Source organism: Sminthopsis crassicaudata, chromosome 2 (assembly GCF_048593235.1).
Source record: "Sminthopsis crassicaudata isolate SCR6 chromosome 2, ASM4859323v1, whole genome shotgun sequence".
Lineage (NCBI taxonomy): Eukaryota > Metazoa > Chordata > Mammalia > Dasyuromorphia > Dasyuridae > Sminthopsis > Sminthopsis crassicaudata.
Window position 1 is genome coordinate 1014901 of NC_133618.1, and position 25098 is coordinate 1039998.

General features: G+C 56.6%; 1 protein-coding gene across 2 annotated transcripts in view; it reads left to right on the forward strand.

Moving 5' to 3' along the window:
* Positions 1-25098, forward strand: part of ATAD2B (ATPase family AAA domain containing 2B) — a 54042-nt gene that overhangs the window by 5446 nt on the left and 23498 nt on the right. For both annotated transcript variants that reach the window (XM_074285345.1, XM_074285344.1), the window contains exons 2-15: positions 3810-3961; positions 5460-5509; positions 5732-5885; positions 6102-6204; positions 6395-6503; positions 7000-7116; positions 7291-7366; positions 8535-8633; positions 9370-9481; positions 17740-17855; positions 18038-18212; positions 18623-18711; positions 19108-19267; positions 24036-24126. In XM_074285345.1, the coding sequence (XP_074141446.1) occupies positions 3810-3961; positions 5460-5509; positions 5732-5885; positions 6102-6204; positions 6395-6503; positions 7000-7116; positions 7291-7366; positions 8535-8633; positions 9370-9481; positions 17740-17855; positions 18038-18212; positions 18623-18711; positions 19108-19267; positions 24036-24126 (1603 nt within the window). The remainder of the gene's footprint in view (positions 1-3809; positions 3962-5459; positions 5510-5731; positions 5886-6101; positions 6205-6394; positions 6504-6999; positions 7117-7290; positions 7367-8534; positions 8634-9369; positions 9482-17739; positions 17856-18037; positions 18213-18622; positions 18712-19107; positions 19268-24035; positions 24127-25098) is intronic.

Here is a 25098-nt window from a genome sequence, read left to right on the forward strand (position 1 = left end):
GGGCTCGGCCAGAGACATCGTCTTGGGAGGAGGCCGGAGGGCCGTGTCCGCCGCCTTTGGCCAGACACACCAGGGGCAGGGACGTGGGGAGACTTTGGGGGGCCCGAGCTGAGTGTTGGGGGGCGGCTGGGGGGCAGGAGGCAGAGGAGCTGGGGCCGGCGTATAATGAGGGCGGCCGGGGCCGGGCTGGGGCCGGGCTGGGAGCTCAGACGGGAGAGCAGAAGGCCTCGAGGTGCGTCAGGAGGAGAGAGGTCCCTACTCCGGCCAGCGCCAGCTACACCCTCGGGCCCCGCAAGAACCGGCAGCCGGGAGGCATTTTCAGGACCGAGGCGAAGGCTGAGGCCCGGCAGTCTGGCGCGCCTCGGGGAGGGGTCCTTGCAAGGGAGGAAAGCCCAGTTCCCTCGAGGGCGGGGGCTTCCTGGCCCCCCACTTTTCCTGTTAGCACAGGGCACTGAGGCGGTGGGTGCTGGGGTGGCGTGACCCTGGGGGAGAAGGGATTCCAAGCTCAGCAGCTGGCCAGAGTCACCCCTCTGTGGCAAGCCTGTGCCGTGGGGGCCGCCGGGAGGGCGCCGTGGGTGTCGGGGTCCCGTCTGGGTCCCCCAGGACCGGGGGCGGCGCGCTCGTTCCCTCTGCAGGAGGTGCCCGTCAGGCCCCAGAGATCGGCACGGGAGGAATCCGCCAAGTCGTGCTTTGTTTTTATTCCTCCCTTTCCGTTGTGTCAGATTCCTGGTGGCCCCTTTGGGGTCTTCTTGGCAAGAGCTCCTGGAGCTCCTCAGCCCCTTTTGCAGATGAGGAAACCGAGGCAGCCAGGGTGAAGCCTGGTGGCCGGTCAGGGAGGCCCAGTTTGAACTGGGGCACAATATTCCATCCGCTCGCTGCTCAGCTCTTCAGTGGACGGGCCAAGAGGGCCAGCATCCAGGGTGGGATGAGGGACTGACCCCGGCCCCCGCCCCTGCCCCTCTTCTGGAGGGTGACGTCAGGTGGCCGGCAGGGCCCGGAGGAAAGACCCGGGGCCGACGGCAGGATCCTTCTGTGGCTGGCAGAGCCCAGCTTCAGGCCGAGGCCGGACGACCGGCAGTGGGGACGAGAGGGGCGGGCACGGGACTTGAGCCTGTGGAGCATCAGCGAGAACATAACTTGTCTCCGACCAGAGGTTCTGCAGGCACGGTTTTGTAACCGGGGTGTTCCTCCTGGTAACCCTGAGGGAGCCCGTGATGCAGGGGGCGAGGGGGCCTGGGGGTAGAGGCAGCTCTGGTCTCCCTCCTGGTAACCCTGAGGGAGCCCGTGATGCAGGGGGCGAGGGGGCCTGGGGGTAGGGGCAGCTCTGGTCTCCCTCCTGGTAACCCTGAGGGCGCCCGTGATGCAGGGGGCGAGGGGGGCCTGGGGGTAGGGGCAGCTCTGGTCTCCCTCCTGGTAACCCTGAGGGCGCCCGTGATGCAGGGGGCGAGGGGGCCTGGGGGTAGGGGCAGCTCTGGTCTCCTCCCTCTTGTGCATCGCTGTGGGTTTGCGCGGGGAGCAGGGGCGCGGTGCTGCTTATACACAGTGGGCATTTTGGCCGGGCGGCCGAGGGAGGAGGGGGAAAGGAGGCCGCTGGGGCTCTAAGATGGGGAGGGCTTTAGGAGCGTCCTGGACACGGTGGGAAAAGACCCCCACGGTCAGACGGGCTTTTAGGGGAGGCTCAGATGGCCCGGAGAGGGGGCTGAGGGCTGGCTGCAGCAAAAGCCCCATGGAGGCTGGGGGCCCAAAAGGCCGAGGGGGGGGCTTCCTGGGCGCTCCCTCCGGGCGCCCCTGACAGGGCAGGTGCAGCTGGTTTGTCCAGGCTCAGACTTGGCAGCCGCCCTTGGCAACCGCTCCGACCTGTTTTTAGTGGGCGTTTCACGCCCTTCAAGGACTCTGGGCTGGGAGCGTTCCGTGATTTATCTCATAGAAAACGTGGCTGTAGAAGCTCTCAAGGGGAGGCCTCGGGCCTGGGCTTCAGGACCCGGGCCCCAGGGGTCAGGGCGCTTCCGCCCCCCTTGGCCCGAGGGCCGCAGAATGTCGTGGGGGGGGTGCCGGGGAGCACGGCGCGGCCATCACTGAGCGTTCGTGCGGGTTCTGTGCAGTGGAGACGTCGGGGCCCCTGAGGTTTGAGCAATGGCGCTTCGTGCTTTGTCCTGGGTGCGCAGAGGAGGGGATTGTGGGTGGCAAGTGACTAGACTCGTCTTACTGGTGAGGGAGAGCCAGTGTTAGGCTGGGGGGCCATCTGCGTGCCGTCATGGGGTTCACCTTCCAGCTCCCATGAAAAGGGCCCTCTGCTCCAGGAGAAGGGGTTGCTGGTCCCCCGGATGAGGGCGTCTGGGAGGAGGCGGGACCCGAGGCAGAGTTTGGGTGTCTGGGAGTCGGCCCCCCAAGTGCACGCGCCTCCCGCTGGGAGAAGGTGGGGCTCTCCCTGGCTGGCGAGCCCTCCTCGGGAAGTTAACTCTCTCCTTTTAAAACAATGGCTCCCTTGGGTCCCCCTGATGTTTCCAAGCCAGTGACCTTGGGAGGACCCAGACCCTGGCAACCGGGTCCTTAGTGGACAGACGGGAGTTCTGGGATTTGGGCGAGTGAGGGGTCAGACTGTCCCTCGCGAGTCGACCACAAGGAGCGGCGTTCTGGCCTCGCCGGCGTCCTCGTCACTTGGGTCTCCCCTTTAGAGCGTCAGCTCCTTGAGGTCGCAGGCCCGTCTCTGGTTCCCCTTTGGATTGGGGTGAGGGGCGGGCCTGCAGGAAGGGCTCGCCCGGTGCTTTGTGGGCACTTGGGGTGCGGCCCCCAGATGGGGCGCAGGGGCGGGGTCTTGTTTACGCCCCATTTGGGCCGGACCGCTTTCTGGTGCTCCCGGCTGGTTCTTGGCTTTGGGATACTGGGTTTCCCGGCACCTCGGAACGGAAAAGGACGAGATGAGTAAGCTGAATATTCTCTGACAAGGCCAGAATGCCCCCCAAAAGCTCGTAAATGAATCAGACGAAAATGGGGATACACGTGGGAGGAGAAACGAGGAAGCAAAGCGACGGAGACTCTAGAAATAATAAGTAAAAGGAAAGCTGCTTCTTTAGGAAGCCCATCTGCCAGAAGAGACGGGGAAGTCGCCGCACCGCGCCGGGAGGCAGGGGGGGCTCGGGCCCAGGCCGGCGGCTTCCCCGAAACCCCCAAGGAAGCGCGTTCTCTCCTTCCTGGCTCCTCCCCCCGCGCCGGGACACCCGGTGGCTCTGGGCCGGCCTCGGCCCTCTCTCCATCCCGGGGCTGGGCTCCTGCTGAGGTCGGGGTTGTGTCCCTCGCCCGCCGGTGCTTCTTGAGGTTTCTGGGGGAGGACGAGGCCCGTTCCTTTGGGGTGGATTGTTGCTGCCGGAAGGGCCCCTTCTGATAGGCTGAACTGGACTCTCTGGCTTCTTGTCCGGAGCGCCAAGGGGCTTGGACTGGAGGCTGCCCCGTCCCTCCCACTACCTGCCTTACTGGTCAGCTGGCTGTGGGGCGTCCACTGTGTGAGGCAGGTGGGAGGAAGAGCGAGGGGGCCGCCCTGGTCCCCGGGGTAGATGGGAAGGCGGGGATTGTTGGCTTAGGAGTTGGGTCTTCAGATTCCTGGCTGGTTAGGCTCCGTCCGGGGGGGGTCCCCCACCTCAGGGCACCCCTGGACCTCCTTGCCTTTCTGCCCCCCGCTCCCCTCCCGACCTCTCGGTCCTCTGGGATGCTGAGCCATGGCTTCCGGCCTTCCGCTTCCGCCCGGGGTCAGTGAGCCGGGGACCGGGAACTTGGCGCAGGAAGTAGCCTTCGCTTCTGTGCTTTTCCTCTAGAACGCAGACGCTGATGGCAGCTTGAGCGACAGCCACATATCCCCGCCAGCCAAGCGCACTCTGAAGCTCGCCGATGCTCTCTGCAAGGACAAATCCAAGCCGCGAAGTCCCGGCCCGCGCGAGGAATGGAGCCTCGCCGCTGGCCAGTCCAGGTGAGCAGAGCGGCGGCGGTGGGCCAGGCCCGAGAGACCGCACCCGCCGTCCCTCCTGTCTCTCGGGCAGTTTTAGGGGAGCAGGGCCCGCCTCTGGGCTGGCTCTTCCATTGCAGCCACGGGGTGCCCTGAGGACCTTTGGCCTGGCCTTGCAAGCTCGGGGAGGGGGGCTGTTTCCTTCTCTCCCTGGGGGAGATCCAGTTTTAGGGGCTGGGGGCGGTCGTCTCCCCTTCGGCGTGCCCTCCTGCCCGGTGTGGAGAGGAGATCTCTGAGATCTCCATCTCAGCGTGGAGCCCAGCCCGTGGTTGCTCCCGGGTGCTCCCCCCTGGTGCCTGCCGGGGGGCCTGCGGGCGTTGGGATAAAACGCCATCCGAGCCCCATTTTTCCGGCTGAGGCTCATTGCCCGGTTGCCCGCAGCCGGCTGAGGTGGACACTGAATTGGAGCTCGGGCTCTTGAATCCAGAGCCAGGTTTGCACGCTCCGGGGCACCCCCTCCCCCGACCCTCAGGTCCTGTGGGGGCTTGGGGTCCGGGGACCAGACCCTTCCGGGGTGGAAGGCAGGGAGGCCAGTGGCCAGAGCAGGGGCTCAAAATGCCGAGAGACGGGGGCCTTGGTGGTGGGCCAGCCAGGTGGCTGGGGTCACTGAAGGAGGAGGGGGAGCGGTCCATAAGGGATCGGGCTGAGGGTCTGTCTGTCACTGAATTCTGGGGGTGTGGGGGATGGGGGACCCTCACAGGGTCTCACAGGTCATCCAGGAGTCCAGGGCGGCTCGCAGCTCAGGAGGCCGAGGGATGGGCTGGGGGAGGGCCGGGTCGGCGGGGCCCTGAGAAAGGCCGCTGGGCCAGCGTGGTCGGAGGTCGGCAGAGAGATTGTTTTAGGAGAGGGGGATTCGAGCGTCGTTCTTCGCTCCCCCAGGGAAAGGCCATGCGGGGGACAGGGTCCCCGGGACCTCTGGGCTTCGAGGCGCCCCTGGCAGGGGGCGGGGGCAGGAGGACTCGCTTAGAGAAAGTCAGAGTCCGCTGCAGGGGACGCAGAGGACCTGCTGGGTCCTCGTATGTGGGGACCCTTGGGGGGTCCACGATGTCCTGGGATGGCTGTGGGGGGGGCGCCTCGCTGCTCCTCCTTTCAGCCCTGGTCCTCTTCCGGGGCGTGCGCTTGGGGCCCATGTCGGGTGACCTCGGTCAGCTCTGCGGGCTCCCCCTGCCTCCCGTCTGGGCCAGCGCTCTGTCCTCCAGAGGAGCAGCCCCTCTCCTGAGGGAGGCTCTGTGGGGCAGGAGTGGAGAAGGGGTGGCCCCTCCCCAGGTCCCCCAGGCCCAGCCCCTCCTGCTGCTTCTGGGAATAAGGAGGCCTTAGGTCAGATGGCTCAGGGGAAAGCCCCCTGTGCTTCCTCGCCCTCTGCTCTGGTTCTCCGGACATCAGGCCCGTGTCTGGTCTCGCGCGTCTTGTTCCTCGCCATGAAGGCGGCTGCGTTTGCCCACGAAACGTCCTTGTGTTCTAGGTTAACTTCTCAGCCGGGCGCCGCGATACCCAACGGCCATAGCAGCTTATGTGAGTATTCTGGGGGTGATGGGGAGTGACCTTCGGACCCCGGCCGCCCATTCAGACATTGGGGGGTGGGGGGTTCTGAAACCCGGACGATCCGGATTGAGGGAGACGAGACTCGTAACGAGCAGCGGACGTCGGCCGGCCGTCTTCGGTCATTTCTTGCTTCGGGGGGGCCCTTCCCACCCTTCTCCCGCCTCTTCAAGTGGGCCGTCCGTCTCCCGGCAGCTCTTCGAAGCCACCCTCTGCGAGGGGAGAAGAAAGGAGACGGGGACCACTCCTGCATGAACGGGGACATGGAAGTCAGGAAGAGCTGTCGATCCAGGAAGAACCGATTCGAGAGCGTCAATCAGAGCTTGTTGTTCGACCAGCTTGTCAACAGGTAGGGCCGAGCGCGCCCCCTCCCTCCGGGGGAGCCCCGTGCGCCTCACTGGCCTGGCCCGAATGCGTGGGCATTTCTGCCCCTCTCTCCCCCCTCCCCCCTTGCAACCTGCGCAGCCTCCGTGGTTCCTTTTGGTCCCTGATGAGGGGGGCCTCTGCCCCCAGAGCCCCCCAGGTGGCCCTAACTCCGGGGACCCCTCTCTCCGTGTCCCTGCAGCACTGCCGAGGCGGTCCTGCAGGAAATGGACAATATCAACATCCGGAGGAACAGGCGGTCCGGCGAGGTGGAGAGGCTCCGGATGTGGACCGACACCGAGTTTGTACGTGGGCCGGCCCGGCGGGGGTGGGGGTCCCGACTCCTGTGTGTGGGGGCCAGCCCAGCGGGGGTGGGGGTCCCGACTCCTCCCCCCCGAGTGCGTGCATGGGCTGGCTCCCACTGTTCTGGGGCCCCCTCTGCGTATGGCGCCCCAGCTGGGGCTCTCTGTTGACTCGCTTGTTCTCTAATAAAAGGAAAACATGGACATGTATTCGAGAGTGAAGCGGCGGAGGAAGTCCCTGAGGAGGAACAGCTACGGGATCCAGAACCATCACGAGGTGTCGACCGAGGGCGAAGAGGAAGGTGGGTGAGAGCCCGGGGCCTCCTGAGGTTGGCTTGTGGGCGCCGAGCCCTCGGCCTCCTCGGGTCCTTGCCCAGAGGCTGCCCAGGGTGGGTCCCCTGCTCACCTGAGCCCTTTTTCTGTCCTGGGCCCAGAGAAGGGATTTGGGCCCTCCCTCTGCCATCGAAACGGGCCCTGCATTACTGGCTGAGCCTGCCCTGGGGTGCCACGCCATGCCAGGCAGCCTGGAGGGACTTGTTTTGGGGGCGCGAGAGAGTCGGGCTGTGAGGACAAATCCTGCCCTAGACATGGAGAACCGGGTGACCCCAGAAAGTCTGTCCCCATCTCTTGGCCTCCTCTGGGCTGGGGGCGCCCAGTGGGTCTGCGTGCGAGCCTCTGGGGGGGGGTCAGGTGAAGTGCTCGTCGAGGGTGCGGTGGAACTGCCCGGTGCCAGGGCCCCCCACCCTCACAAAGGCCTCCCCGGGGGCTGCTGGGCCATAACCTGCATCCCGTGTTTAGAGTCTCAGGAGGAGGACGGCGACATGGAGGTGGAGGAGGCCGAAGGGGAGGAGAATGATCGCCCCTATAACCTGAGGCAGCGCAAGACCGTGGAGAGATACCAGGCCCCGCCCATCGGTGAGGGAGGGGGTGTCCCGGGGGGAGGGGGAGGACAGCGATGTCCAGGGGAGATGGAGTGGGGAGGGGGTGTATCGTCCGGGGCGGGGGCCCACAAGGCAGCCCCAGGCCTTTGGAGGGGCCGTCCCTCAGGACTCGCCGCTCAGCGTCCACCCCTCGTCCTTGTCCTCTCAGTGCCCGTGCATCAGAAGAAGAGGGAGAACGCCCTGTTTGATATCCACAGGTCTCCTGCCCGAAGAAGCCATATCAGGTGAGCTGCCCGTCCTCCCCGGTCACCCTTGTCATTGCTGGGGCCCCGGCCAGTCTTGGGAGGGCCCGGGCCTGTGGCCCTCAGGGTGGGGGCTGCCTGGGCCCGTGGCCCTCTCGGCAGGGGCAGGGGCCCTGCTCTGGGGTCCTGCTCTGGGGTCTGGTCTTTGGGAGCCAGTCAGAGTGTGCCCAGTGTGGAGAAAGCGCGCGGCTCCCTCCTCGGCGGTGCCGGCCGCCTGCGCGTCCCTCCCACCGTCAGCCTCGCCCCCTGGCACGGGCCCCCACCGGTGTGCCCTCAGGTGCCGTGAGCCCTTTCTGTGTGACCCTGGGCAGGGAGGGAGCTCAAGTTGTGGGGCCCGAAGGAGGGAGCTGGGCCAGGGGCCCCATTTCCCAACTGGAGCTTCTCTGACTGCCCCCAGAAAAGCTCTTCGAGGGCAAGAAGCATCCCCGATGTTTAGCCCTATGCCTGCTACACTGTGGGGGTTTAATAAGTGTTGATGGCGGTTTATCCAGGAGGTCTTCCTTCAGTGCTTAAAAAGCCCCCCTGGGCTCCTGGAGAAGAGTCTCAACCCAGAGGAGACCCCTCACTGTGTGCTCCCCCCTCTTCAGAAAGTCCCCAGGCTTCCCCCTCCGCGTCGCCCGCTGCTTCCCCCGGGGTCTCGGTCCTGGCAGTTTGGGGGTGGTGGGAGGGCCCCCTCCCCAGGACAGCCCTCACGGTCTGGCCAGTCGGAGAGCGAAGAAAACGCACAACCCCACAAGCGCAGGCGTGCGGGCCAGGATGCTCGGGCCCTGCTCTGTGCAGCGGGAACGCTGACCCCTGCCCCAGGGACCCCAAGGGCGCGCTCTGTCCGCCTGGGCTCCCACGGGCCCCAGAGAGTGTGGCCGTCAGCTGCAGTTTGTGCCTCTGTCCCACTGACCTCCAGCCTCTTGGTTTCTCATCCTTGCCTCCTGTGGCTGCGGCCCTGTCACTGACCGCTCCTGGTCTCCCCTGACCTCTCTGGGCCCAGGCTCCCTCTTCTTGACCTTCTGGGACCATCTCAGCGGCCCCGCGCCCGCCCTCCCCCTCATCTTTGGGGGGCGGCAGAGAAGGCGCGGCACTCCCTGCGATCGGCTGGGTGCCCGCACGGGCCGGGGGCTTCGGGCCCCTGACTCTGTTCTGCTCATTCGGACAGGAGAAAGAAGCACGCCATCCACAGCAGCGACACGACCTCCTCGGACGAGGAGCGCTTCGAGAGGAGGAAGTCCAAGAGCATGGCCAGGGCCAGGAATAGGTTGGTCACGGGCCGGCAGGGCCACCCCTTTGTGGGCCGGGGGAGCGGGGGCTGGAGGTGTGGGCTAGGGGGTGTGGGTGTGTGGAACTGGGGGCCGAAGATCGACCTCACAAGGTCAAGGTGAGGGTCCCGTGTGCCAACATAGGCGAGGTGCCTCGCCAAAGGCCTCCTGGTCACTATGAGGCTCCCGAGTGCCCAGCCTCCACTTTGTGACCTCTCTGGCCTGCTGCAGGGCCCGGAGGGCTTCCTGCTCTGGGACGGAGGCTTGGAGGCAGGGTGGGGGCCTTGGCTGACAGCCGGGGTGGGGGGAGGTGCCCATCCTGGGTCCACCTGGGTGTTCCTTCTTTAGAAGGATGGCAGTCAGGGCGGCTGTGGGGCCCAGAGGTCAGATCTGGCCTGAGACGCGGGCCTGCCTGACCCAAAGTGACCTCTCAGACTGCGCTTCCGGGTCTGTGAGACCCGGCGAGGCACCAAGAAGCGCCTTCAGTGGGGTTGGACGGCCCGGCTCTCTTGGGCTCACTGCACTTCATGGCCGGCCTCTGGCACAGGACCAAGGCGGTCTTTTCTCCTGCATGAGCGTGCCCTGCCTTTTATTTGGCAGGGGGCGGGGGGGGGGGGGGGCCTCGCTCAGCTTGGGCACAAAGGGACCCGGCCCCGCAGAGATCTGGGCCTGAGCTGCAGCCTCAGAGAGGGCGGGGGCTCCCTGGGGGGCTCACCCGCCCGTCCTGTCCTGCAGGTGTTTGCCGATGAACTTTAGAGCCGAAGATTTAGCCAGCGGGATTCTCCGAGAGAGGGTCAAGGTTGGGGCCAGCCTGGCAGACGTCGACCCAATGATCCTGGACAAATCGGTAGGTGCCCCCCACCGTTCTCTGGGCTCGGCGCGCCTCAGCAGGGCCGGGGCCGCGGGTCCCCTCGCCTCCTTCCCTCCTCGGCAAACTCTTGATGCCTTCTCTGGGTTCCTTGCCATCCGGCGGGGGGAGCCCTGGGGCCGAGCCTTGGGGAGTGTGCACGTTTAGGGTCAGGGTCCTCTGGGGGACGGGGAGGTGTTCCAGGCAAGGTGGCAAAAATGAGGCCTACTAGAGGAAAGGCACCAGCTCAGAAGGGGGCTGGGGAAGGCGGCCTTTATTCTGGGATTGAAAGGGTCAGGAGGGGCCCAGAGGAAGGGCAGGCAGAGGTGGCTCCATGAGTCAGCATGGAGAGACACTACACTTGTCCTGCAGGGAAGTGGGAGGCAGTAGGGAGTGTATGGGCGGGATCCTCGGCCAGAGGCAGTGAGAAGGCCCCACCTGGGAGCCTCCTGAGAGAAGAGAGGTGAGAGAGAACCAGACTTTCTTTTTAAAATAATAATAATAGTATTTTACTATCAAAAATACGCACAAAGATAATTTCCAGCATTCACCCTCGCAAAACCTCGTGGTCCCCATTTTTCTCCCTCCCCTCCCCAGACGGCAAGTGATCCAGTGTAGGTTAAACGTGTGCACACTTCCACAATGATCGCGCTGCACAAGAAAAATAAGTTCAAAAAGGAAAAAAATGAGAGAAAAAAAAAGAAAATAAATGATCCTCACTCAGTCCCCACAGCCCCCCCACCCCCCCGGGTGCAGATGCTCTCTCCATCACAAGACCCTTGGAACCGGCCTGAATCATCTCATTGTTGATGAGAGCCACGTCCATCAGAATCGGTCCTCACATAATCTTATTTCTGTGTTTCACAACTCCACCAACAATGTATCAGTGCCCTAGTTTTCCCACATCCCCTCCAACATTCAGCATTATCTTTTCCTGTCTTCCTAGCCAATCCCAGAGGTGTGGAGTGCTGCCTCAGAGTTGTCTTAATTTGCATTTCTCTCATCAATAGCGCTTTAGGGCACCTTCTCATATGGCTAGAAACAGTTTTAATTTCTTCATCTGAAAATTGTCTCTTTGTATCTTTTGACCATTTATCAATTGCAGAATGATTTGAATTCTTACAAATTTGAGTTAATTCTCTATATATTTTAGAAATGAGGCCTTAATTTAGGGCCCTTTCTCCCCCAGTTTTCTGCTTCCCTTCCGATTGTGGCTGCATTGGTTTTGTTTGTATCAAAGCTTTTTAATTTACTATCACCAAAGTTGTCCACGTTGTATTCTGTAACATTTTCTAATTCTTCTTTGGCCACAGATCTGTTCTTCTAGTTTGCTGATAGTATCACCCTTTATGTGTGAATGAGGAAGCGATTTCTACTTCATCTTGGCAGAGAGGGTTAGGTATGGCTCATGTCCAGTTTCTGCCATCCTATTTTCCAGTTTCCCCAGCAGCTTTTGTCCAGTAGTGAGTTCTTGTCCCAGAAGCCGGCTCCGGGGGTTTGTCAGCCGCTGGATTATTTCGTCCTGGAACCTGACCTATTCCACTGATCAACTAGTCTGTTTCTTAGCCAGTACCAAATGGTTTTGGTGATCACTGCCTTATGCTGTAGTTTTAGATCTGGCACAGCCGGGCCACCTTCATTGGCATTTGTTTTAATTCCCTTGAAATACTCGACCTTTTGTTCTCGCGTTATTTTTTCTAGCTCTATATAGTCATTTCTTGGCATTTTGTTGGGATGGCCCTGAATAAGTAAATTAATTTCGGTAGTTTTTAAAAATTTTTCTTTGTCACAGCTTTTTATTTACAAGTGATTTTTCAGCATTGACAATTGCAGATTCATTGATGTAGAATTGTCATTTTTATTCCATTTTTGCTCTCCCTAGTTTCAGTATCAAAACCACATTTTATGGCATGGGATGAATTTGGTGGGATTCTCCTACCTGCTTTTTCCAGCAGTTTAGTTAGTTGCAATCAGTTGTTCTTTAAATGGGTGCTTGGAGTCACTTGCAAGCCTGAGTGGTCCCGGGGTTTTTTCTTTAGGGAGCTCAGCGTATACGATCTATAGATTGTTCACGTTCTTTTTCTAAGATGGGATTGTTTAAGTTTTCTACTTCCTTTCCTATTTGGGTAAGCGGTCATCCATTTCATTTAAATGATCGATTTTATTGCCATGCAATTAGTCAAGATGACTCCTCATTTTTGCTTTTTCATTTTTGATATTTATAATTGGGGTTTCTTCATGGGGGAGGGGGTGAGGTGAAAACCTGGGCCAGGGCAGAGTCCATGTCGGAGAGAGAAGGGCGTGTGGCAGAGAGTGTGGATTGCGTAAGGGCAGGGCCCTGTGAGAGGCAGGGAGTAATCCGGGCTGGCTCCTAAGTCAGAAGTTGGGTCCGGGGACATGGTGGTCCCCTCTCTAGTAAGAGGGAAGGTGGGGGGGAGAGAGGGTTTTGTTTTGCACATGTGGAGCCGGTGTCTGCTGGACTTGCACTTTGAGATGGAGAGGAGAGAGTTGGGCCAGGGACATGTGAGAATCATCAGCACAGAGTGGCCATTAGGTCCAAGGGCGCAGAGATCCCCCAGGAAGTGGTCTGGGGGGGAAGGGAGGTGGGCTTGCAGACACAGCTAAAGAGCCTGAGACTGGCCGAGCAGGGGGAGGAGAAGCAGGCGTCTGACGGCGTTGCTCCCGGGAACGTCGTAGCTTTGGGAGGCCGATGAGGTGCGACAGTGAGGGAGTGCCAGGCTCCTGTCCTGCCCTCTCTCTCAGCAGCCGAGAGCCCTGGTTCTCCGTTAGATCCTCACTGTCACTCCCCGGGACGTCATTCCTTCTTCCCTGCTGACCAGATTGTGTCATTACCCCCTGAAAGCGCTCCGGGGCCTCTCCTGCTCCTGGAGCGGTGGTCAGACTCTCCTTGCTGGCCTTTCAGGACCCTCTGTGACTGGCCTGATCTCATAATACTGGTTTTTGTGCAAGAGTCCCCTCCCCTCCTGCGGGAGGGGCCCAGAGAGGATGAGCCCTGGGGTGGGAGAGCTTGGCAGGGCCACTCCTCTCCCTTCCCAGGACACACCTGGGAAAATGGTCTCTGTGGATGAGCTAAAGTCAGAGACTGACAGAATGGCCTGTGCCGGCCGTGATGGCCGCGACAGTGAAGGCGGCTGGCGTACCTGCCGCAGCCATTTAGATCTCGCAGGCCGTTGCCGGTCTTCCGGACTTGGGTCCGGCCACTGGACCTTGGTGACTACAGGAGAGAGGGAGCTCTTGCTTCAGTCCGAGTCAGGACCGCACCGGTGGTGTCCCCTCCAAACGAATCTCTCTCAGGAACGTCCCTGCTCGTCGGTCACCCCCCAGTGCTTTGTGCCGCCTGCATCTCCTATTTCTAAGAAGCAAAAAGTTCGGAGGTCGCCGTCACCTTAGGCTGAGCCTTTGCCAGGAGCCTGGCCTCTGAAAGTGGATTCTAAAAAGCCAGAGCTGGAGAGCGTGACTGCGTATGCAGGGGAAGGGGCCGTGGGGTCGAGAGGACGTGAGAGACACCGAGAGGAGCCGGAAGTTCTGGAGAGCCCCGGCAGTCCGGGCAGAAAGTGCACTCCTCCTTCAGGACACTGCAGGCTGCCGCAAACAATGATCCGGCCGGCGTGGCCGTGGCCACCTCCCCGGGGGTCAGGAACCTGGCTGACTTTCTGCACGGTGCCCAGGGGGCAGCTGCCAGCTTCCCCGGAGGCCACTTGGTGCCTCGTGTGTCTGATTTGGGGTCTCTTCCAGGGATGTGGGAGTGACGAAATAATGGAGGCTTCCCAGGGGATTCAGGAGGAGTCCGTGGAAAAGGGGAGAACACCTGGTCCTTGGCAGGAAACCTGTGGGGTCTGCGGGTCTGCGGACTGTGTTGCTCTTCTGTGTCTGCCCCGGCTTCTCTGGGCTGTGGAGGAGGAAGCATGACAAATCACAAAAGCTGGAGTCGTCTGGAAGGAAATTACGGACTCAAACCATCTTGAGGTCACCGGGCCGACCTTCCTTATGATGCCAAGTTCCCTCGCAAAGCTCTGACTTAGGAGGAGAGAGGCTGCAATCTTTTATGGGAAAGGACCCGGAGCAGTGATCCTCAAGACCGCAGGAGGGTATTGGGCGCCAGCACAAAGGGCACGCTGTTCCCTGGGGCCCCTCGCCTCCTGGGGTGCTGCCAGGCCCCTGCCCCAGCCCATTCACCCCGCTTCCTTCTCCAGGACTCCCTTTCACTGTGGGCGTTGGGCTGGCTCGGGCGTGTTTCCCTTGTTCCCTCTGAGGCTCTGATGCGCAGCATGGGACGCCTGTGAGGGCTTCCTGTTTTGGTGGGAGTAGAGACTGATGCTTAGAGGCCGCTCTGGAATCTGTTCTTTGAAAGCTTTTGTTGTGTCATCGTCTGAGCCGAAAGCTCCTGTGCTTTCCAGAAGCAGGGCCAACAGGCTCGTGACAGCGCGATCGCCACTTGCAGGAGACACTGCGCCACCATCACATGTGCCCATGACCCCATGGGGGTCAAAGGAAACTGAGGAAGACCTGGAGACCCTTGTCATCAATGTGCCCAAAGAGGTCAAGCTCATAAATCTGGGTGACTTTTATGGTAGAGCGGGCTCAGAGCAGCAGGCGAGGCGCGGAGTCCTTGGGAGGCGTGGCCCGGGAAACAGCCACAGTTGCCATCACTTCCTGCTGGCGCCCCGTGCGTCTCGTGACCAGAAAGGCCAGAAAACACAGCTGGCATTGAGCAGACTGAACACGAGGAGAGGAGACGGGCAGGATGCGAGAGGGGCCGAGGCCGCGTGTGACGCAGAGTGCTGGACTGACCACAGGCCTGTCCTCTCCAAGCCGAATATTCACATGCGGCAGCGGCAGCAGCGGCCCCGAGACCAAAGACTCGAGGCCTCCAGACTAGGCGCTTGCGTGGGAGGGAGCCAGCGCGCAGTTGGCAACAGTGGAGCGGAAAGGAAGCGGGCGGCTTTCAGGGATTTGTGTCCACCTGGGTCAGAGCCCTCGCAAACATCCAGACTGGTTTGATGGAAATGATGGAGAAGCTGCTCAAGGAGAAGCGAGAAGTCCCCAGGCTGCGCCGCAGGATGGCGCCTCCACCTCCAAGGACTGCGCGCAGTTCCATCGTTCACAGCTTGGAGAAGTGTGGGATTCTTGGCTCAGGAGGAAGGCGGATGAAATCCAGCCCATAGGTCCAGGCCAGAGAGCTCTCATGATCCCCTGAAGACTGTTTATGGGCCAAGGAGCTACGGTACCTCTCAGCCACTCAGTGCTAATGGAGACACATTGATTAGTCACAAGGACCTGGAGAGAGGGGCTAAACATTCTGTAGTGTTCCCAACAGACCATCATCAATCAGTGCTCAAGCCCTTGACCCCTGACCTCAGGATGACATCACTCCCTGCCCAGCTGAAGGTCCCTCGGAGGCTTGCCCAGAAGGTGACCCATGCCCATTCTCGCTGCCTTGTTCATAGGGACTATTGTGCCTCAGCTGCAGCCCAACGTTCCGAGCTCGCGTTGGTCCAATTGGCCTAGGGGGACACACTGTAATCAACTAATGATGATGATGTCACTTTGGTCCTCTGTCCTCTGCGAGAACATAATGGAGAGGGGTCTCTCCCTGAGTTGGGGATCAGAGAGAGGTGTCCTCTCTTTGGCTCTCTGGGCACATTATTCCACTTTACCCTGCAGTTTCTGGCAGATGCAGAGTGGCCGGAATTAGGAGAGGCCTTCTCTGTTTGAAAGTCTGTCTTGTTCTTGCTTGGCAGTGCGCTGGTTGAAGTCAGCTGCCCTGTGTGGAGCCGTGCAGGCTGGGGCTTCCTTTGAGCCCCTCCTGCTTTCCTGGGCTTGGAAGTTCAGGGGTGGTTTCCTTTTATTGTTTCCCGTGTCACGGGGCTCGGCTTTTGGCCGGCGTTCTTTGGCATGACTTGGAACGGCTAAGTTGTCCTGTCTTTAGAGATTGTGTCTGGCTCATGCTGCTCCTTGAGCTTCTCCCCTGGATTGGCCCTCGCTTTGGTGTGTGTGCGTTCTCCATCGGCTGCTCTCCTTTCTTTATTGAGACCCGCCCACTCCTCACTCCCTGCCGGCTTTCAGTTTTTTCTTCGGTATTCATGATATTTTTTATCTCTTGAACCCCAGGGGAATGTCCCAGCAGGGTTCCCTGTGCTCATGAGCATCCATGGAGCCTCAGACCCGATCGAGTTGATTGATTTCATTTATTTCTTTTTCTTTCTTTTTTTTTTTTTTTCTTTTCAATATTTATTCAAGGATGCTTGGGCTCATTTAGATGACCTGGAGCCATTTTTTCATTTGCTTTATCTGCTTATGCTTAAAATCCTTTCTCTGCATTTTCTTCCTTCTAAGATCTTTGGGAGTCAGAAGTTGCAATTTGCCCACCAAGGGAGCCCAGAGGAGCAAGTGCCCCTTCCATCTTCTTGTCAGTCATGTGACCCGAATGGAAGCCTGTTCCCACAAATGCTCCCACTCAGGGGTTCCCGGGACCTTTTTGGATGTGATGGGAACGTGACAGGGTCACCGGGGGTAGACACAGTGATGGTCGGTCACCCTGCGCCTCATGAAGCATTCTCCCGAGAGCTCAGAAACAAATCGCTGTGATTGTTCTGGAGTACACGTGGGGAGGGAGCGAGACACACCATCCATCTGTCTCGTCTGTTGGGGGAGGGAGCAAGGAAAGGGGGAAAAGAAGCGCTGTCGGTCTGTCTGTTCTCTCTGGCAAGTGGGAGGCACTGGAGTGGGTGCTGTCCACCATCCTACTGTGAAGGATGATCTTTCTCCGTCCTGCTCGTCACCCCTGTCCCACAGAGTGGAGATCTGAGCCTGTTAGGTCATCACTTCTTTTCATTCTTTCCCTTGAGATTCTGATCTGAACTGATAAGTTCATTCTGTTATTCATTATTTTGATCCCCTAAAGCAAACTTTTGGAAATTTGATTTGTATTAAACAAATAAGTAGGATTAGTATTTTTTAAAAAATGCTTTCGTGTACCCACAAGCAGTTCATCTTCTAATACTTGAGGTCTCTTTAAATAGTTTTTAGTTGAATTCATGTAGATTCTGTGTGTATCTTAGTGGGTAGACTCCCAGTTTTTTTGTCCATCTGCAGTTGTTTTGACTGGATTTTCTCTTTGCCTTTTCTGGCTGAGCATTTTAGGGAAATGCTGATGGTTTACATGGATTTATTTTATATTCCCAACTTTGCTGAAGCTTTTCAGACTTTTAAGTTGACTTTCTTGGTTTTCTAAGGAAACCGTCTTACCACTTGTAAGAAGTGACCATTTAATTGTTCTTTTTGCATATCCTCTAAATACTTTCCTTCCCCTTTCTCTTTCCCCCCTCCCCTTCTCCCTTCCTTTCCCTTTAACTCTTCACTCTTCATTTCTGGGACTTGCTGAAATAGTGGTTCTGAGAGTGGACAGCTTGACTTTAACCCTGATCTTAGTAGAAACCATTCTAGTTTTTCTTCATGCGTCCATAGTACCATGGTCAAGAAAAAGCCGTATTTTTTTGGTAGGGTTTTTTCCTTGTGATTTAAAAGTGAACATGTCTCAGAACACTTAGAATAGGAACAAGTTAGTCTACTCAGAAATCCTAAGCTGAATAAAATAAAATAAAAAAACAAAACAAAACAAAAAAACACCCACTGAAAAGCCACTCAGACAGACCTTCCTATTGCTTATTCTGATTTTGGTCAAAAAGAAGACCATTTAATTTCCAGTACTGGAATTAAAAAATGAGAATTCACAGCCAGCAAAGAAATACAGATATATCTTAGTAGTTTTTTTGTTCAGTCACGTGCCATTTAATTGAATTAATGGGATGCACGTGTCTTTTAAGTTTAATAGAATCCAGATTAGTAGAGCAAGAAACAGAGGATTTAAATACCCAAATTTTTAGGAGTTGAACAAAGAGTAAATGAACTCCTTGGGAGCAGATGGATTCATCAGTGACTTTTGTCAAATTTCCAAAGAATAATTCTGGTCTCCAGATAGGAGAAGGAGTGAGCCGCAGATAAGGAGGATGGCGGGAAGCTGTTCCTGGTGACGGATTCATCGTAAAGCTTTTAGGCCAAATGTTGGCCACGATCTGATGACCACAGTTTGTTTTTTTCACAGGGACAAGTCTTGTAGTTTCTGAGTGCCCTCAGCCCCATGCTCTCTGCCCTTTGGGCGTGGTGCTGCTGGGAGGGTCCAGGGGGCCTTCGGGGTGACTGCTCCTACAACTGCTCTTTTCCTCGTTCTCCCCAAGGTGCGTTTCGATAGTATCGGCGGGTTGAGCCATCACATTCACGCACTCAAAGAAATGGTCGTGTTTCCACTTCTGTACCCTGAAATCTTTGAAAAATTCAAAATCCAGCCTCCCAGGTAGGTGAGACCCCTGGTTCCGGGGGAGGGATGTTGGCTTTCAGCGGGCCCGTTTTCTGCACCCTGTCGAGCCTGGAGGCCCGCTCCCTCGTCCTCCCAGCGCGCCCTCCATCCCTTCCCTTCGAGAAGGCCGCTTGCTGCCTCTCTGGCTGACCCGCAGCCTCCTTGCTTTGTTGCCACAGGGGCTGCTTGTTCTACGGTCCCCCCGGCACCGGTAAAACCTTGGTGGCCAGAGCGCTGGCCAATGAGTGCAGCCAGGGGGACAAGAAGGTGGCCTTCTTCATGCGCAAAGGAGCCGACTGTCTGAGCAAGTGGGTCGGGGAGTCCGAGCGGCAGCTCCGCCTGCTCTTTGACCAGGTGAGGAGCCCGACTGTCTGGGCAGGGAGCGCTGGAGTGGGGGTGGCGGATGAGCCCTATGTCGGAGACCACAGGGAGGGTCCTGAGCGGGGCTTCTGCCATTCAGTGTTGTGTGTTTATACAGCCACCCAGCCCACACATCGCTGCACTCCCTTGTGGGTCGCTTCTGCCCTGGGGGGGCAGCCCGTGGCTGAGGGGGGCGGAATTATCTGGCCTCACTCTCCAAAGCCGTCTCTCCCCTGGGAGGGGGAGGTGGGGGGAATGCTCAGACCCCTGCAGGGGGCAGAGTTGGTGCAGCAGTGCTTTGGAAACTGCCCTGTGGGAAGGCTGCCGTGGACACCGTTGCCATGGAGACTGCTGCCCGGTCCTTCGGGGATGGGGAGCTGCTCACCCTCTCCTTCCTTCATCAGGCTTACTTGATGAGACCCTCGATCATATTTTTTGATGAGATCGATGGGCTGGCTCCGGTGCGGTCAAGCAGACAGGACCAGATCCACAGGTAATGGGGCTGGCGGTGAGAAGGCACCCTCCCAGGCCCGAGGGGCTCGTGCTTGTGGGCTGTGGGCAGATCTGGCTGGGCCCCTGGGCTCGTGGCATGGGGGACAGTCCCTCTGGTAAATGCAGGCACGCCTGCCCTGGGCCTGGTCCACCACCGGTCTCTCTGTGGGGGCAACATGGGGTGATGGCTGCTCCTCCAGCCAGCTGTGGTCAGGCTTTGGCCTTTGTGTGTGCATGGGTGTATTCTGTGTGTGCCCGTGTGTGTGTTGTGGGCCTTGAGGGACCCTCCAGCTCTCGGGTAGCTAAATGGAGGTCCGGGCACGTGCCCCGAGGGCAGCGGGGAGGCCCACAGCCCAGACGTGCCGGCTTCAGCCCTTTCCTGCACCTTCTCTCACAGCTCCATCGTGTCCACCCTCCTCGCTCTCATGGATGGGCTGGACAACAGGGGGGAAATTGTCGTTATTGGTGCTACCAACAGACTGGACTCCATCGACCCCGCGCTCAGGAGACCTGGCCGCTTTGACCGGGAGTTTCTTTTTAACCTGCCTGATCAAAAGGTAAATGTCCAGTGAGCTTGTGCACGTAGCCTGCAGGCTTAGCTGTGGATGGCCCGAGTGCTAACCCAGGGCAGCACGTGAGGGTGGGGGGGAGGGCGCTGCATTGAGCTCTCAGATGGGGGAGAGAAGTGACCTGGATCTAGGCCCAGGGGCTCACCCTCGCTATTTGGACCACCCGCTCAGGTGCACCCACAGTTCTGGTGCTTCCCAGTTCTGTTCAGGAGACTTTTGGTCAGTGGCGTCCCATTGATGAGGGGACAACTGGCAATTAGCTTTGGCTTTCTAGGAGCCTCTGCAGTGCTGGTCACTCACCTGGGGGCATTCTTGGGGAGGGGGCTGGAGGGACGTGCTCCTCCATCCCTCCTGTCGCAGCTGAAGAAGAGGCTCTATGTGCTGGGGAAGGGCGATGCCGGGGCAGGAGGAGTCAGCCTGAAGCCTCGGGGCTCGCCCTCACACTCCCTGGGTCTCTCTGGCTCACTCCGACGTGATAGCCGCGAGGGTGGGTGGTTCTGGCCGTGCCCTTCCACTGCGCGTTGGTAATGGAGTGAGAGGGGCTGTCCTAGATTGCCTGGCCAGCCCCATCCACCCGGCGGATCCCAGACAGACCTTTTGTGGGATACCTCCTGGTTTAATCCCAGACTTGGGAGGCACCTTCTGCACTTTGCCTCATTTGATCTTCACAAGAACCCTGGGGATTGGGGGGGAAGGGGAGGTGTTAGGCGTTCTCATAACAGTGTGTAGCTGAGGAGACCGAGGCGGGCAGAGGCCAGGTGACTTGCCCAGGTCTGAGGGGTTTCTCGACTTCAGGCCCGGCTCCCGGGCGCCTGCGGCAGTGAAGGAGAATCGTAGCCATTAATGACGTAGATTTGAAAGCCGTCAGGTAGACTCCGGCCGTCCGGCGGTGTAATCGTTCCCTGTGTCCTACTTGAACACCATGGGTCAAAGGATGGTTCGCTCCAAGGAATACAGTAGGCAGACGATCGTATTATAGAGCAAAACATCTAAGAAGTAGATGCAGAAAATGCTTTTGACAAAGTACGTTGTCATCGATGCTAAAAACCATGAACTTAGAAGGGTTTTTAATATCCCGGAAAGTTATTTGAAACCACAAGCCAGCACCGTGTGCAATGGGGATGCAGCGGAAGCTTTCCCAGGAAATGTGCAAGGAAAGCAAGGATGGCTGCTCTCCATACTGCTAGCAATCGCAGCTAGCAAGAGAAAACGTTTAAGGCTTAAAGACAGGAAAAGAGGAGAGAATTCTGTCCCAGTCTGCTGACGATAGGAACATAGGAAATCCTAGGAAGGCAGTCAAAATACTGAGAGCTAAGTAATGCCTTTCCTAAAGTTGCGACTACAAAGCAAACCCGTGAAAATGAACGGCGTTGTCTGATTAGGTTCTCTGTGACCCTGATGGTGAGCAAGTTCTGAGGAGAGAATGTTAGCCGTTTATCCTTGTTTAATTCTTTACGATCGCATGCGCGTGCTTTTGGTCAGATTTGTGTACTCGGCTCTAATGCTTTTCTCAGGGTTTCTTAGAAATCCTTGATTGGTCTTAGCTAATTTTTTTTTCAATCTTATCTTAGAATTCTTGCTTTTTCCTCTTTCCAAGAATTTCCTCTTCCAGATTCGGTTCTAATTCTAATTCGTTTTCTGAGGCTTTGGTTGCAAATGTTTTAGAGTTATTCTCTTCTTTTGGATTTCCCTCTTGCTATAATTGCTCTTTATGGGGGGATTTATTTCTGATTCACTTGTTCTTCCAGCTGATTTCTTGGCAGTTGTGGTTAAGTGACTTGCCCAGATCACACAACTAGGAAGTGTTAAGTGTCTGAGGCCAGATTTGAACTCAAGTCTTCCCGAATTCAGGGCTGGTGCTCTATCTACTGTACCACCTAGCTGCTAGGGGACATTTCTGGCCTGAATTTCTGCCCTCTTGGTTTCATTTGTTGCTTTCTCGGGGTATTGTTCTATTCCAACATTTAAAGAACTGCTCAGACTGGGAGATGTGTGAGCTTTCAGAGCTCCTTCCCACAGTGATTTTCCAGGGCAAAGTTGACTTGCTCCCTCCTGGTTTGATTTTGAGTCTGAGCAAGCTTTCTTTGGCTTTTGCCCACTTGGAGGTTTCACTTCTATTACTGAGCCAGCTGGGAAGTCCCACAGGTTCAGAGCAGCCGAGCCACCGGCTCCTCTTAGGTGTGTTTCCTGCTCTGGCTCTTCCACCATGGTCAGGCTTCATCCTGGGCTGGAAGCTAGAGCTGAGATTGTGGCCCATGGGAGTACCCTGCCACACAGCTGGAATTGCTCTTTATGTCATCAGGATCTTAAAAGAAGGAGAGGAGAAAAGGAATACACAGGAGCAATGGGGAAGGGGAAGAAGAATGGGGAGAGAAGGAGTGTGTGTGTGTGTGTGTGTGTGTGTGTGTGTGTGTGTGTGTGTGTGTGTGTGTGTGAGAGAGAGAGAGAGAGAGAGAGAGAGAGAGAGAGAGAGAGAGAGAGAGAGAGAGAGAGAGAGAGAGAAAGAAAGCGAGACAGAGACATTTAAAAACTCATTTACTTTTGGGCTAGTGAAAAAAGGGAAGATACAATTGGGGACAGAAATGTATTTCACCAAACAGAGTTATAGGAGGGGAAGGGAAGTGGGAGGGAAAAGATGGAAGGGAAATTAGGGAGGAATGAGTCCGAAGCAAAACAAACTCCCAAATGGAGTGGGAGGCAAAGAGAAGCAGAATTATATTCTCTTATAGCTTATATAGAGGGAAAGATAATTGGCACTCCTAACTAGATGTGAATGAGGGGAAATCACCTATAAAATGGAAAAGGATAGCATAAGGTATTAGAAATCAGAATGCAGCAGTATGTTTATAAGAAACACGCTTGAAATAGAAAAAAAGTATTTCAATTGAGGTATCAAACATGATCTTAGGTAGAGCAGCAATACAAATAGGCCTAAAATAGGCCTAGTTGAATTCAATAATCTTCACTTTTTAAAAGGTTACCATAAAAAATGAATTCCTAATCAGAACCAAAATTATATAAACACTAAGTAGTATAGCATCTAAATTCTTCTTTTTAAGGTCCTATTTCTTCCTGTTTGTTTGTTTTTTTGTTTTTTTTTTAATTTTAAAGCTTTTTCTTTTCAAAATGTGCATCGTTTTCAACAATCCCCCTTGCAAAATCTTGTCACAAATGTTTTTTCTCCCTCCTTTTCCCCCACCCCCCCATAGTTGGCAAATAACCTGATATATGTTAGACATGTACAATTCTATACATATTTCCACAATTACCGTAGCATCTAAATTCTTAAAGAAAAATTTAAAGAAGTTTCAGGGAGATACAATAAAACTGTAAAAGTGGGATAGCATAACTTACAGCTCAACGGATAAATCTGACGAAAAAATAAACAGAAATAAAGTCTCTGACTACACTTTTAGAAAAAATAGATTGGATAAACTTCTGGAGAACATTGAATATAGAAATAAAAAGGAACACATTCAGGAAAAAAGCTACCTATTTCTGCTTGCATATGCCAATTTCACAAAAATTTGCCACATATTAAAGCTTTAAATTCTGATAAATGTAGAAAAGTAGAAATATTAAGTTTACGTTTTAGTGGCTATAGTGTGAGGAAAATTATATTCAATAATTGCAAAGATTAAAAACATAATTTCAACTAAATAGGTTAATCCCAGAGAGTGAGTTGATCAAAGAACAAATCATAAAAACATTGATCAGTTTTACCAAAGATAATCACAAAGAGGCAATATTCCAACATTTTGGGGATGCAGCCAGAGGTATATTTAGGAAATCTTTTTTTCTCTTTATAGACAGACAGTAAAAACTCTAAAATTGACCAGTAAAAGAGAGAACAGATCAATGAACTGGACGTAGATCTAAAACAAAACCAAAACCAAAAAACCCTAACACTAGAAAACCAACAAGTGAAATTTCTCCAATTAAATCCCAAATCTTAAATCTTAAAAATCAAAGGGAAGATGATCAGAATTGATAATAAAAACCCCATTAATAATAGAGAAAACTATGAACTGTTCAAAAAAAAATCTGATAAAAGAGGTAAGCGGTTAGAGCATTTGATTTTAAGACAGAAAGAAAGTGAAATATGAAAAGTGATGAAAGATGAATGGCCACTGATGAAGAGTATGTGGCAGCAGAACAGATGAATGTTCTAGGTAAATAGAAGCAGGAAATAGAACATATTTGAAGGAATAGGACTGTCTTTTTGAGTTGCCATATTTTCCCAGAAACGCTGGGCCAAGTGTTCAGGAGGCCCAGAATGTGTAAGGACAGGGCCTCCCCTCCCCATGCCCAGCTGATCTCACGTGTTGTGTGCCCCCAAAGCCGGAGTCTGTGTGTGTCCTTGGGAGGCAAGTGGGTCTGGGCAGGGCTGAGAAGCGGCCTCTGTGGCTGGGTTCCTGCAGCCGCAGACCCTCTCACCTTCATGGTCTAGTAGTTCCCTAGAGCAAACAATCAGAAAAATCCCTGAAAGCCTCCAGGAAGAGTTGTTCCATGTGAAATCCTCGGGGACTCTTAGAAAGGGAAGGGTTGTCTCGGCTCCCCCGAGATCCTGAGAGCCGGTGGTCTGGCCTCGGGCGCCGTGGGCCCTGGCTCCCCTTCTTGGGGCACCGACGAGAAGTGCCCGCCGTTTCCCTCTGTCTCGGTGGGATCCCCCTCCTCTTCCCGCAGGGGAAGGGCCGCCGCCACTGCGCCCCACTCTGCGGGACACCCCGTAATCTGCCTGTGCTTTGCTCCCCAGGCCCGGAAGCACATTTTGCAGATCCACACCCGGGACTGGAGCCCCAGACTGTCGGACCTCTTCCTTGGCGAACTGGCTGAGAAATGTGTTGGTGAGTGGCGTTTTTTGAAGCTGGTGTTTGTGAATCCGTGTTGGCTCTCGTCCAGCCTATGGCACCTGTGGTTCCAGTGTGGAAGGTCAGAGCGTGCCTTGGCATCTGCCAGTGTGGGAAGCAAGACTGGACTTTGGTCTTAGGTAGTCTGGGCGCGATTTAAATGTGGTCTCGCACCATTACTGAGAAAGCCAAGTCACGAGGCTGCCCTTCCTTCCCGGGCACGGCGTCCTCCGCTAAGCAAACCATCCTCACCGAGGGGAGCAGAACCAGGAGCCCCCGGCCCTCGCCGAGCAGGCCCGACAGCCAGGATGCCCGCGTGAGGGCCCGGCACGGCCGCGCCACTCCCGGGCTGCGCCACTCCCAGACGCGTCACGGGATCTGCTCTGCCCACACAGAGGGTCCTGCTCTCCTTCACTGCTCCTCCTTTTTTTCCTTCTTTCCCCCTCTCACTCTTTAAGAGAACAAACCAGTGTCTAAGGCTTGCAGAGAGGCCCCCGCCCCAGAGAAGCCACACAGGGCACCTTGTTCAGAAGGCGTGGGGCTGTCTCCCCTCCAGGAAGTGACTCCGCCATTGCCCGCCCGTCCACACCCATTCAGCTACATCCAAATTGTCCTCTTCATCCACAGGGACCTCCATCTCCGAAGCAGCCTCCCTCAGCTTTTGAGCCACCGAGACCTCGACGTCTTCGGGTGAGGAGAAAACGTAACTCTCTCCAGCACACCACCAGTCTAACTTGGCCGGGTACCAGACAGCATGCACCCAACCTATTCCCTGTCGATTTGGCCTTGTGCTGCTTGGTGGGAGAGGGTGGCGTTTGGAGGGAGAGCTGGCCGAGGCCGTAGAGAGGCCGCCCTGGCCGGAGAGAGGCCCCCTGGCCGGAGAGAGGCCCTCTTGCCCCGCCCCACCCCCGGCCCTCAGGCCCACAGCCAGACTGCACAGCGGTCTTGCCCCTCGACTCTCTGGCAGGC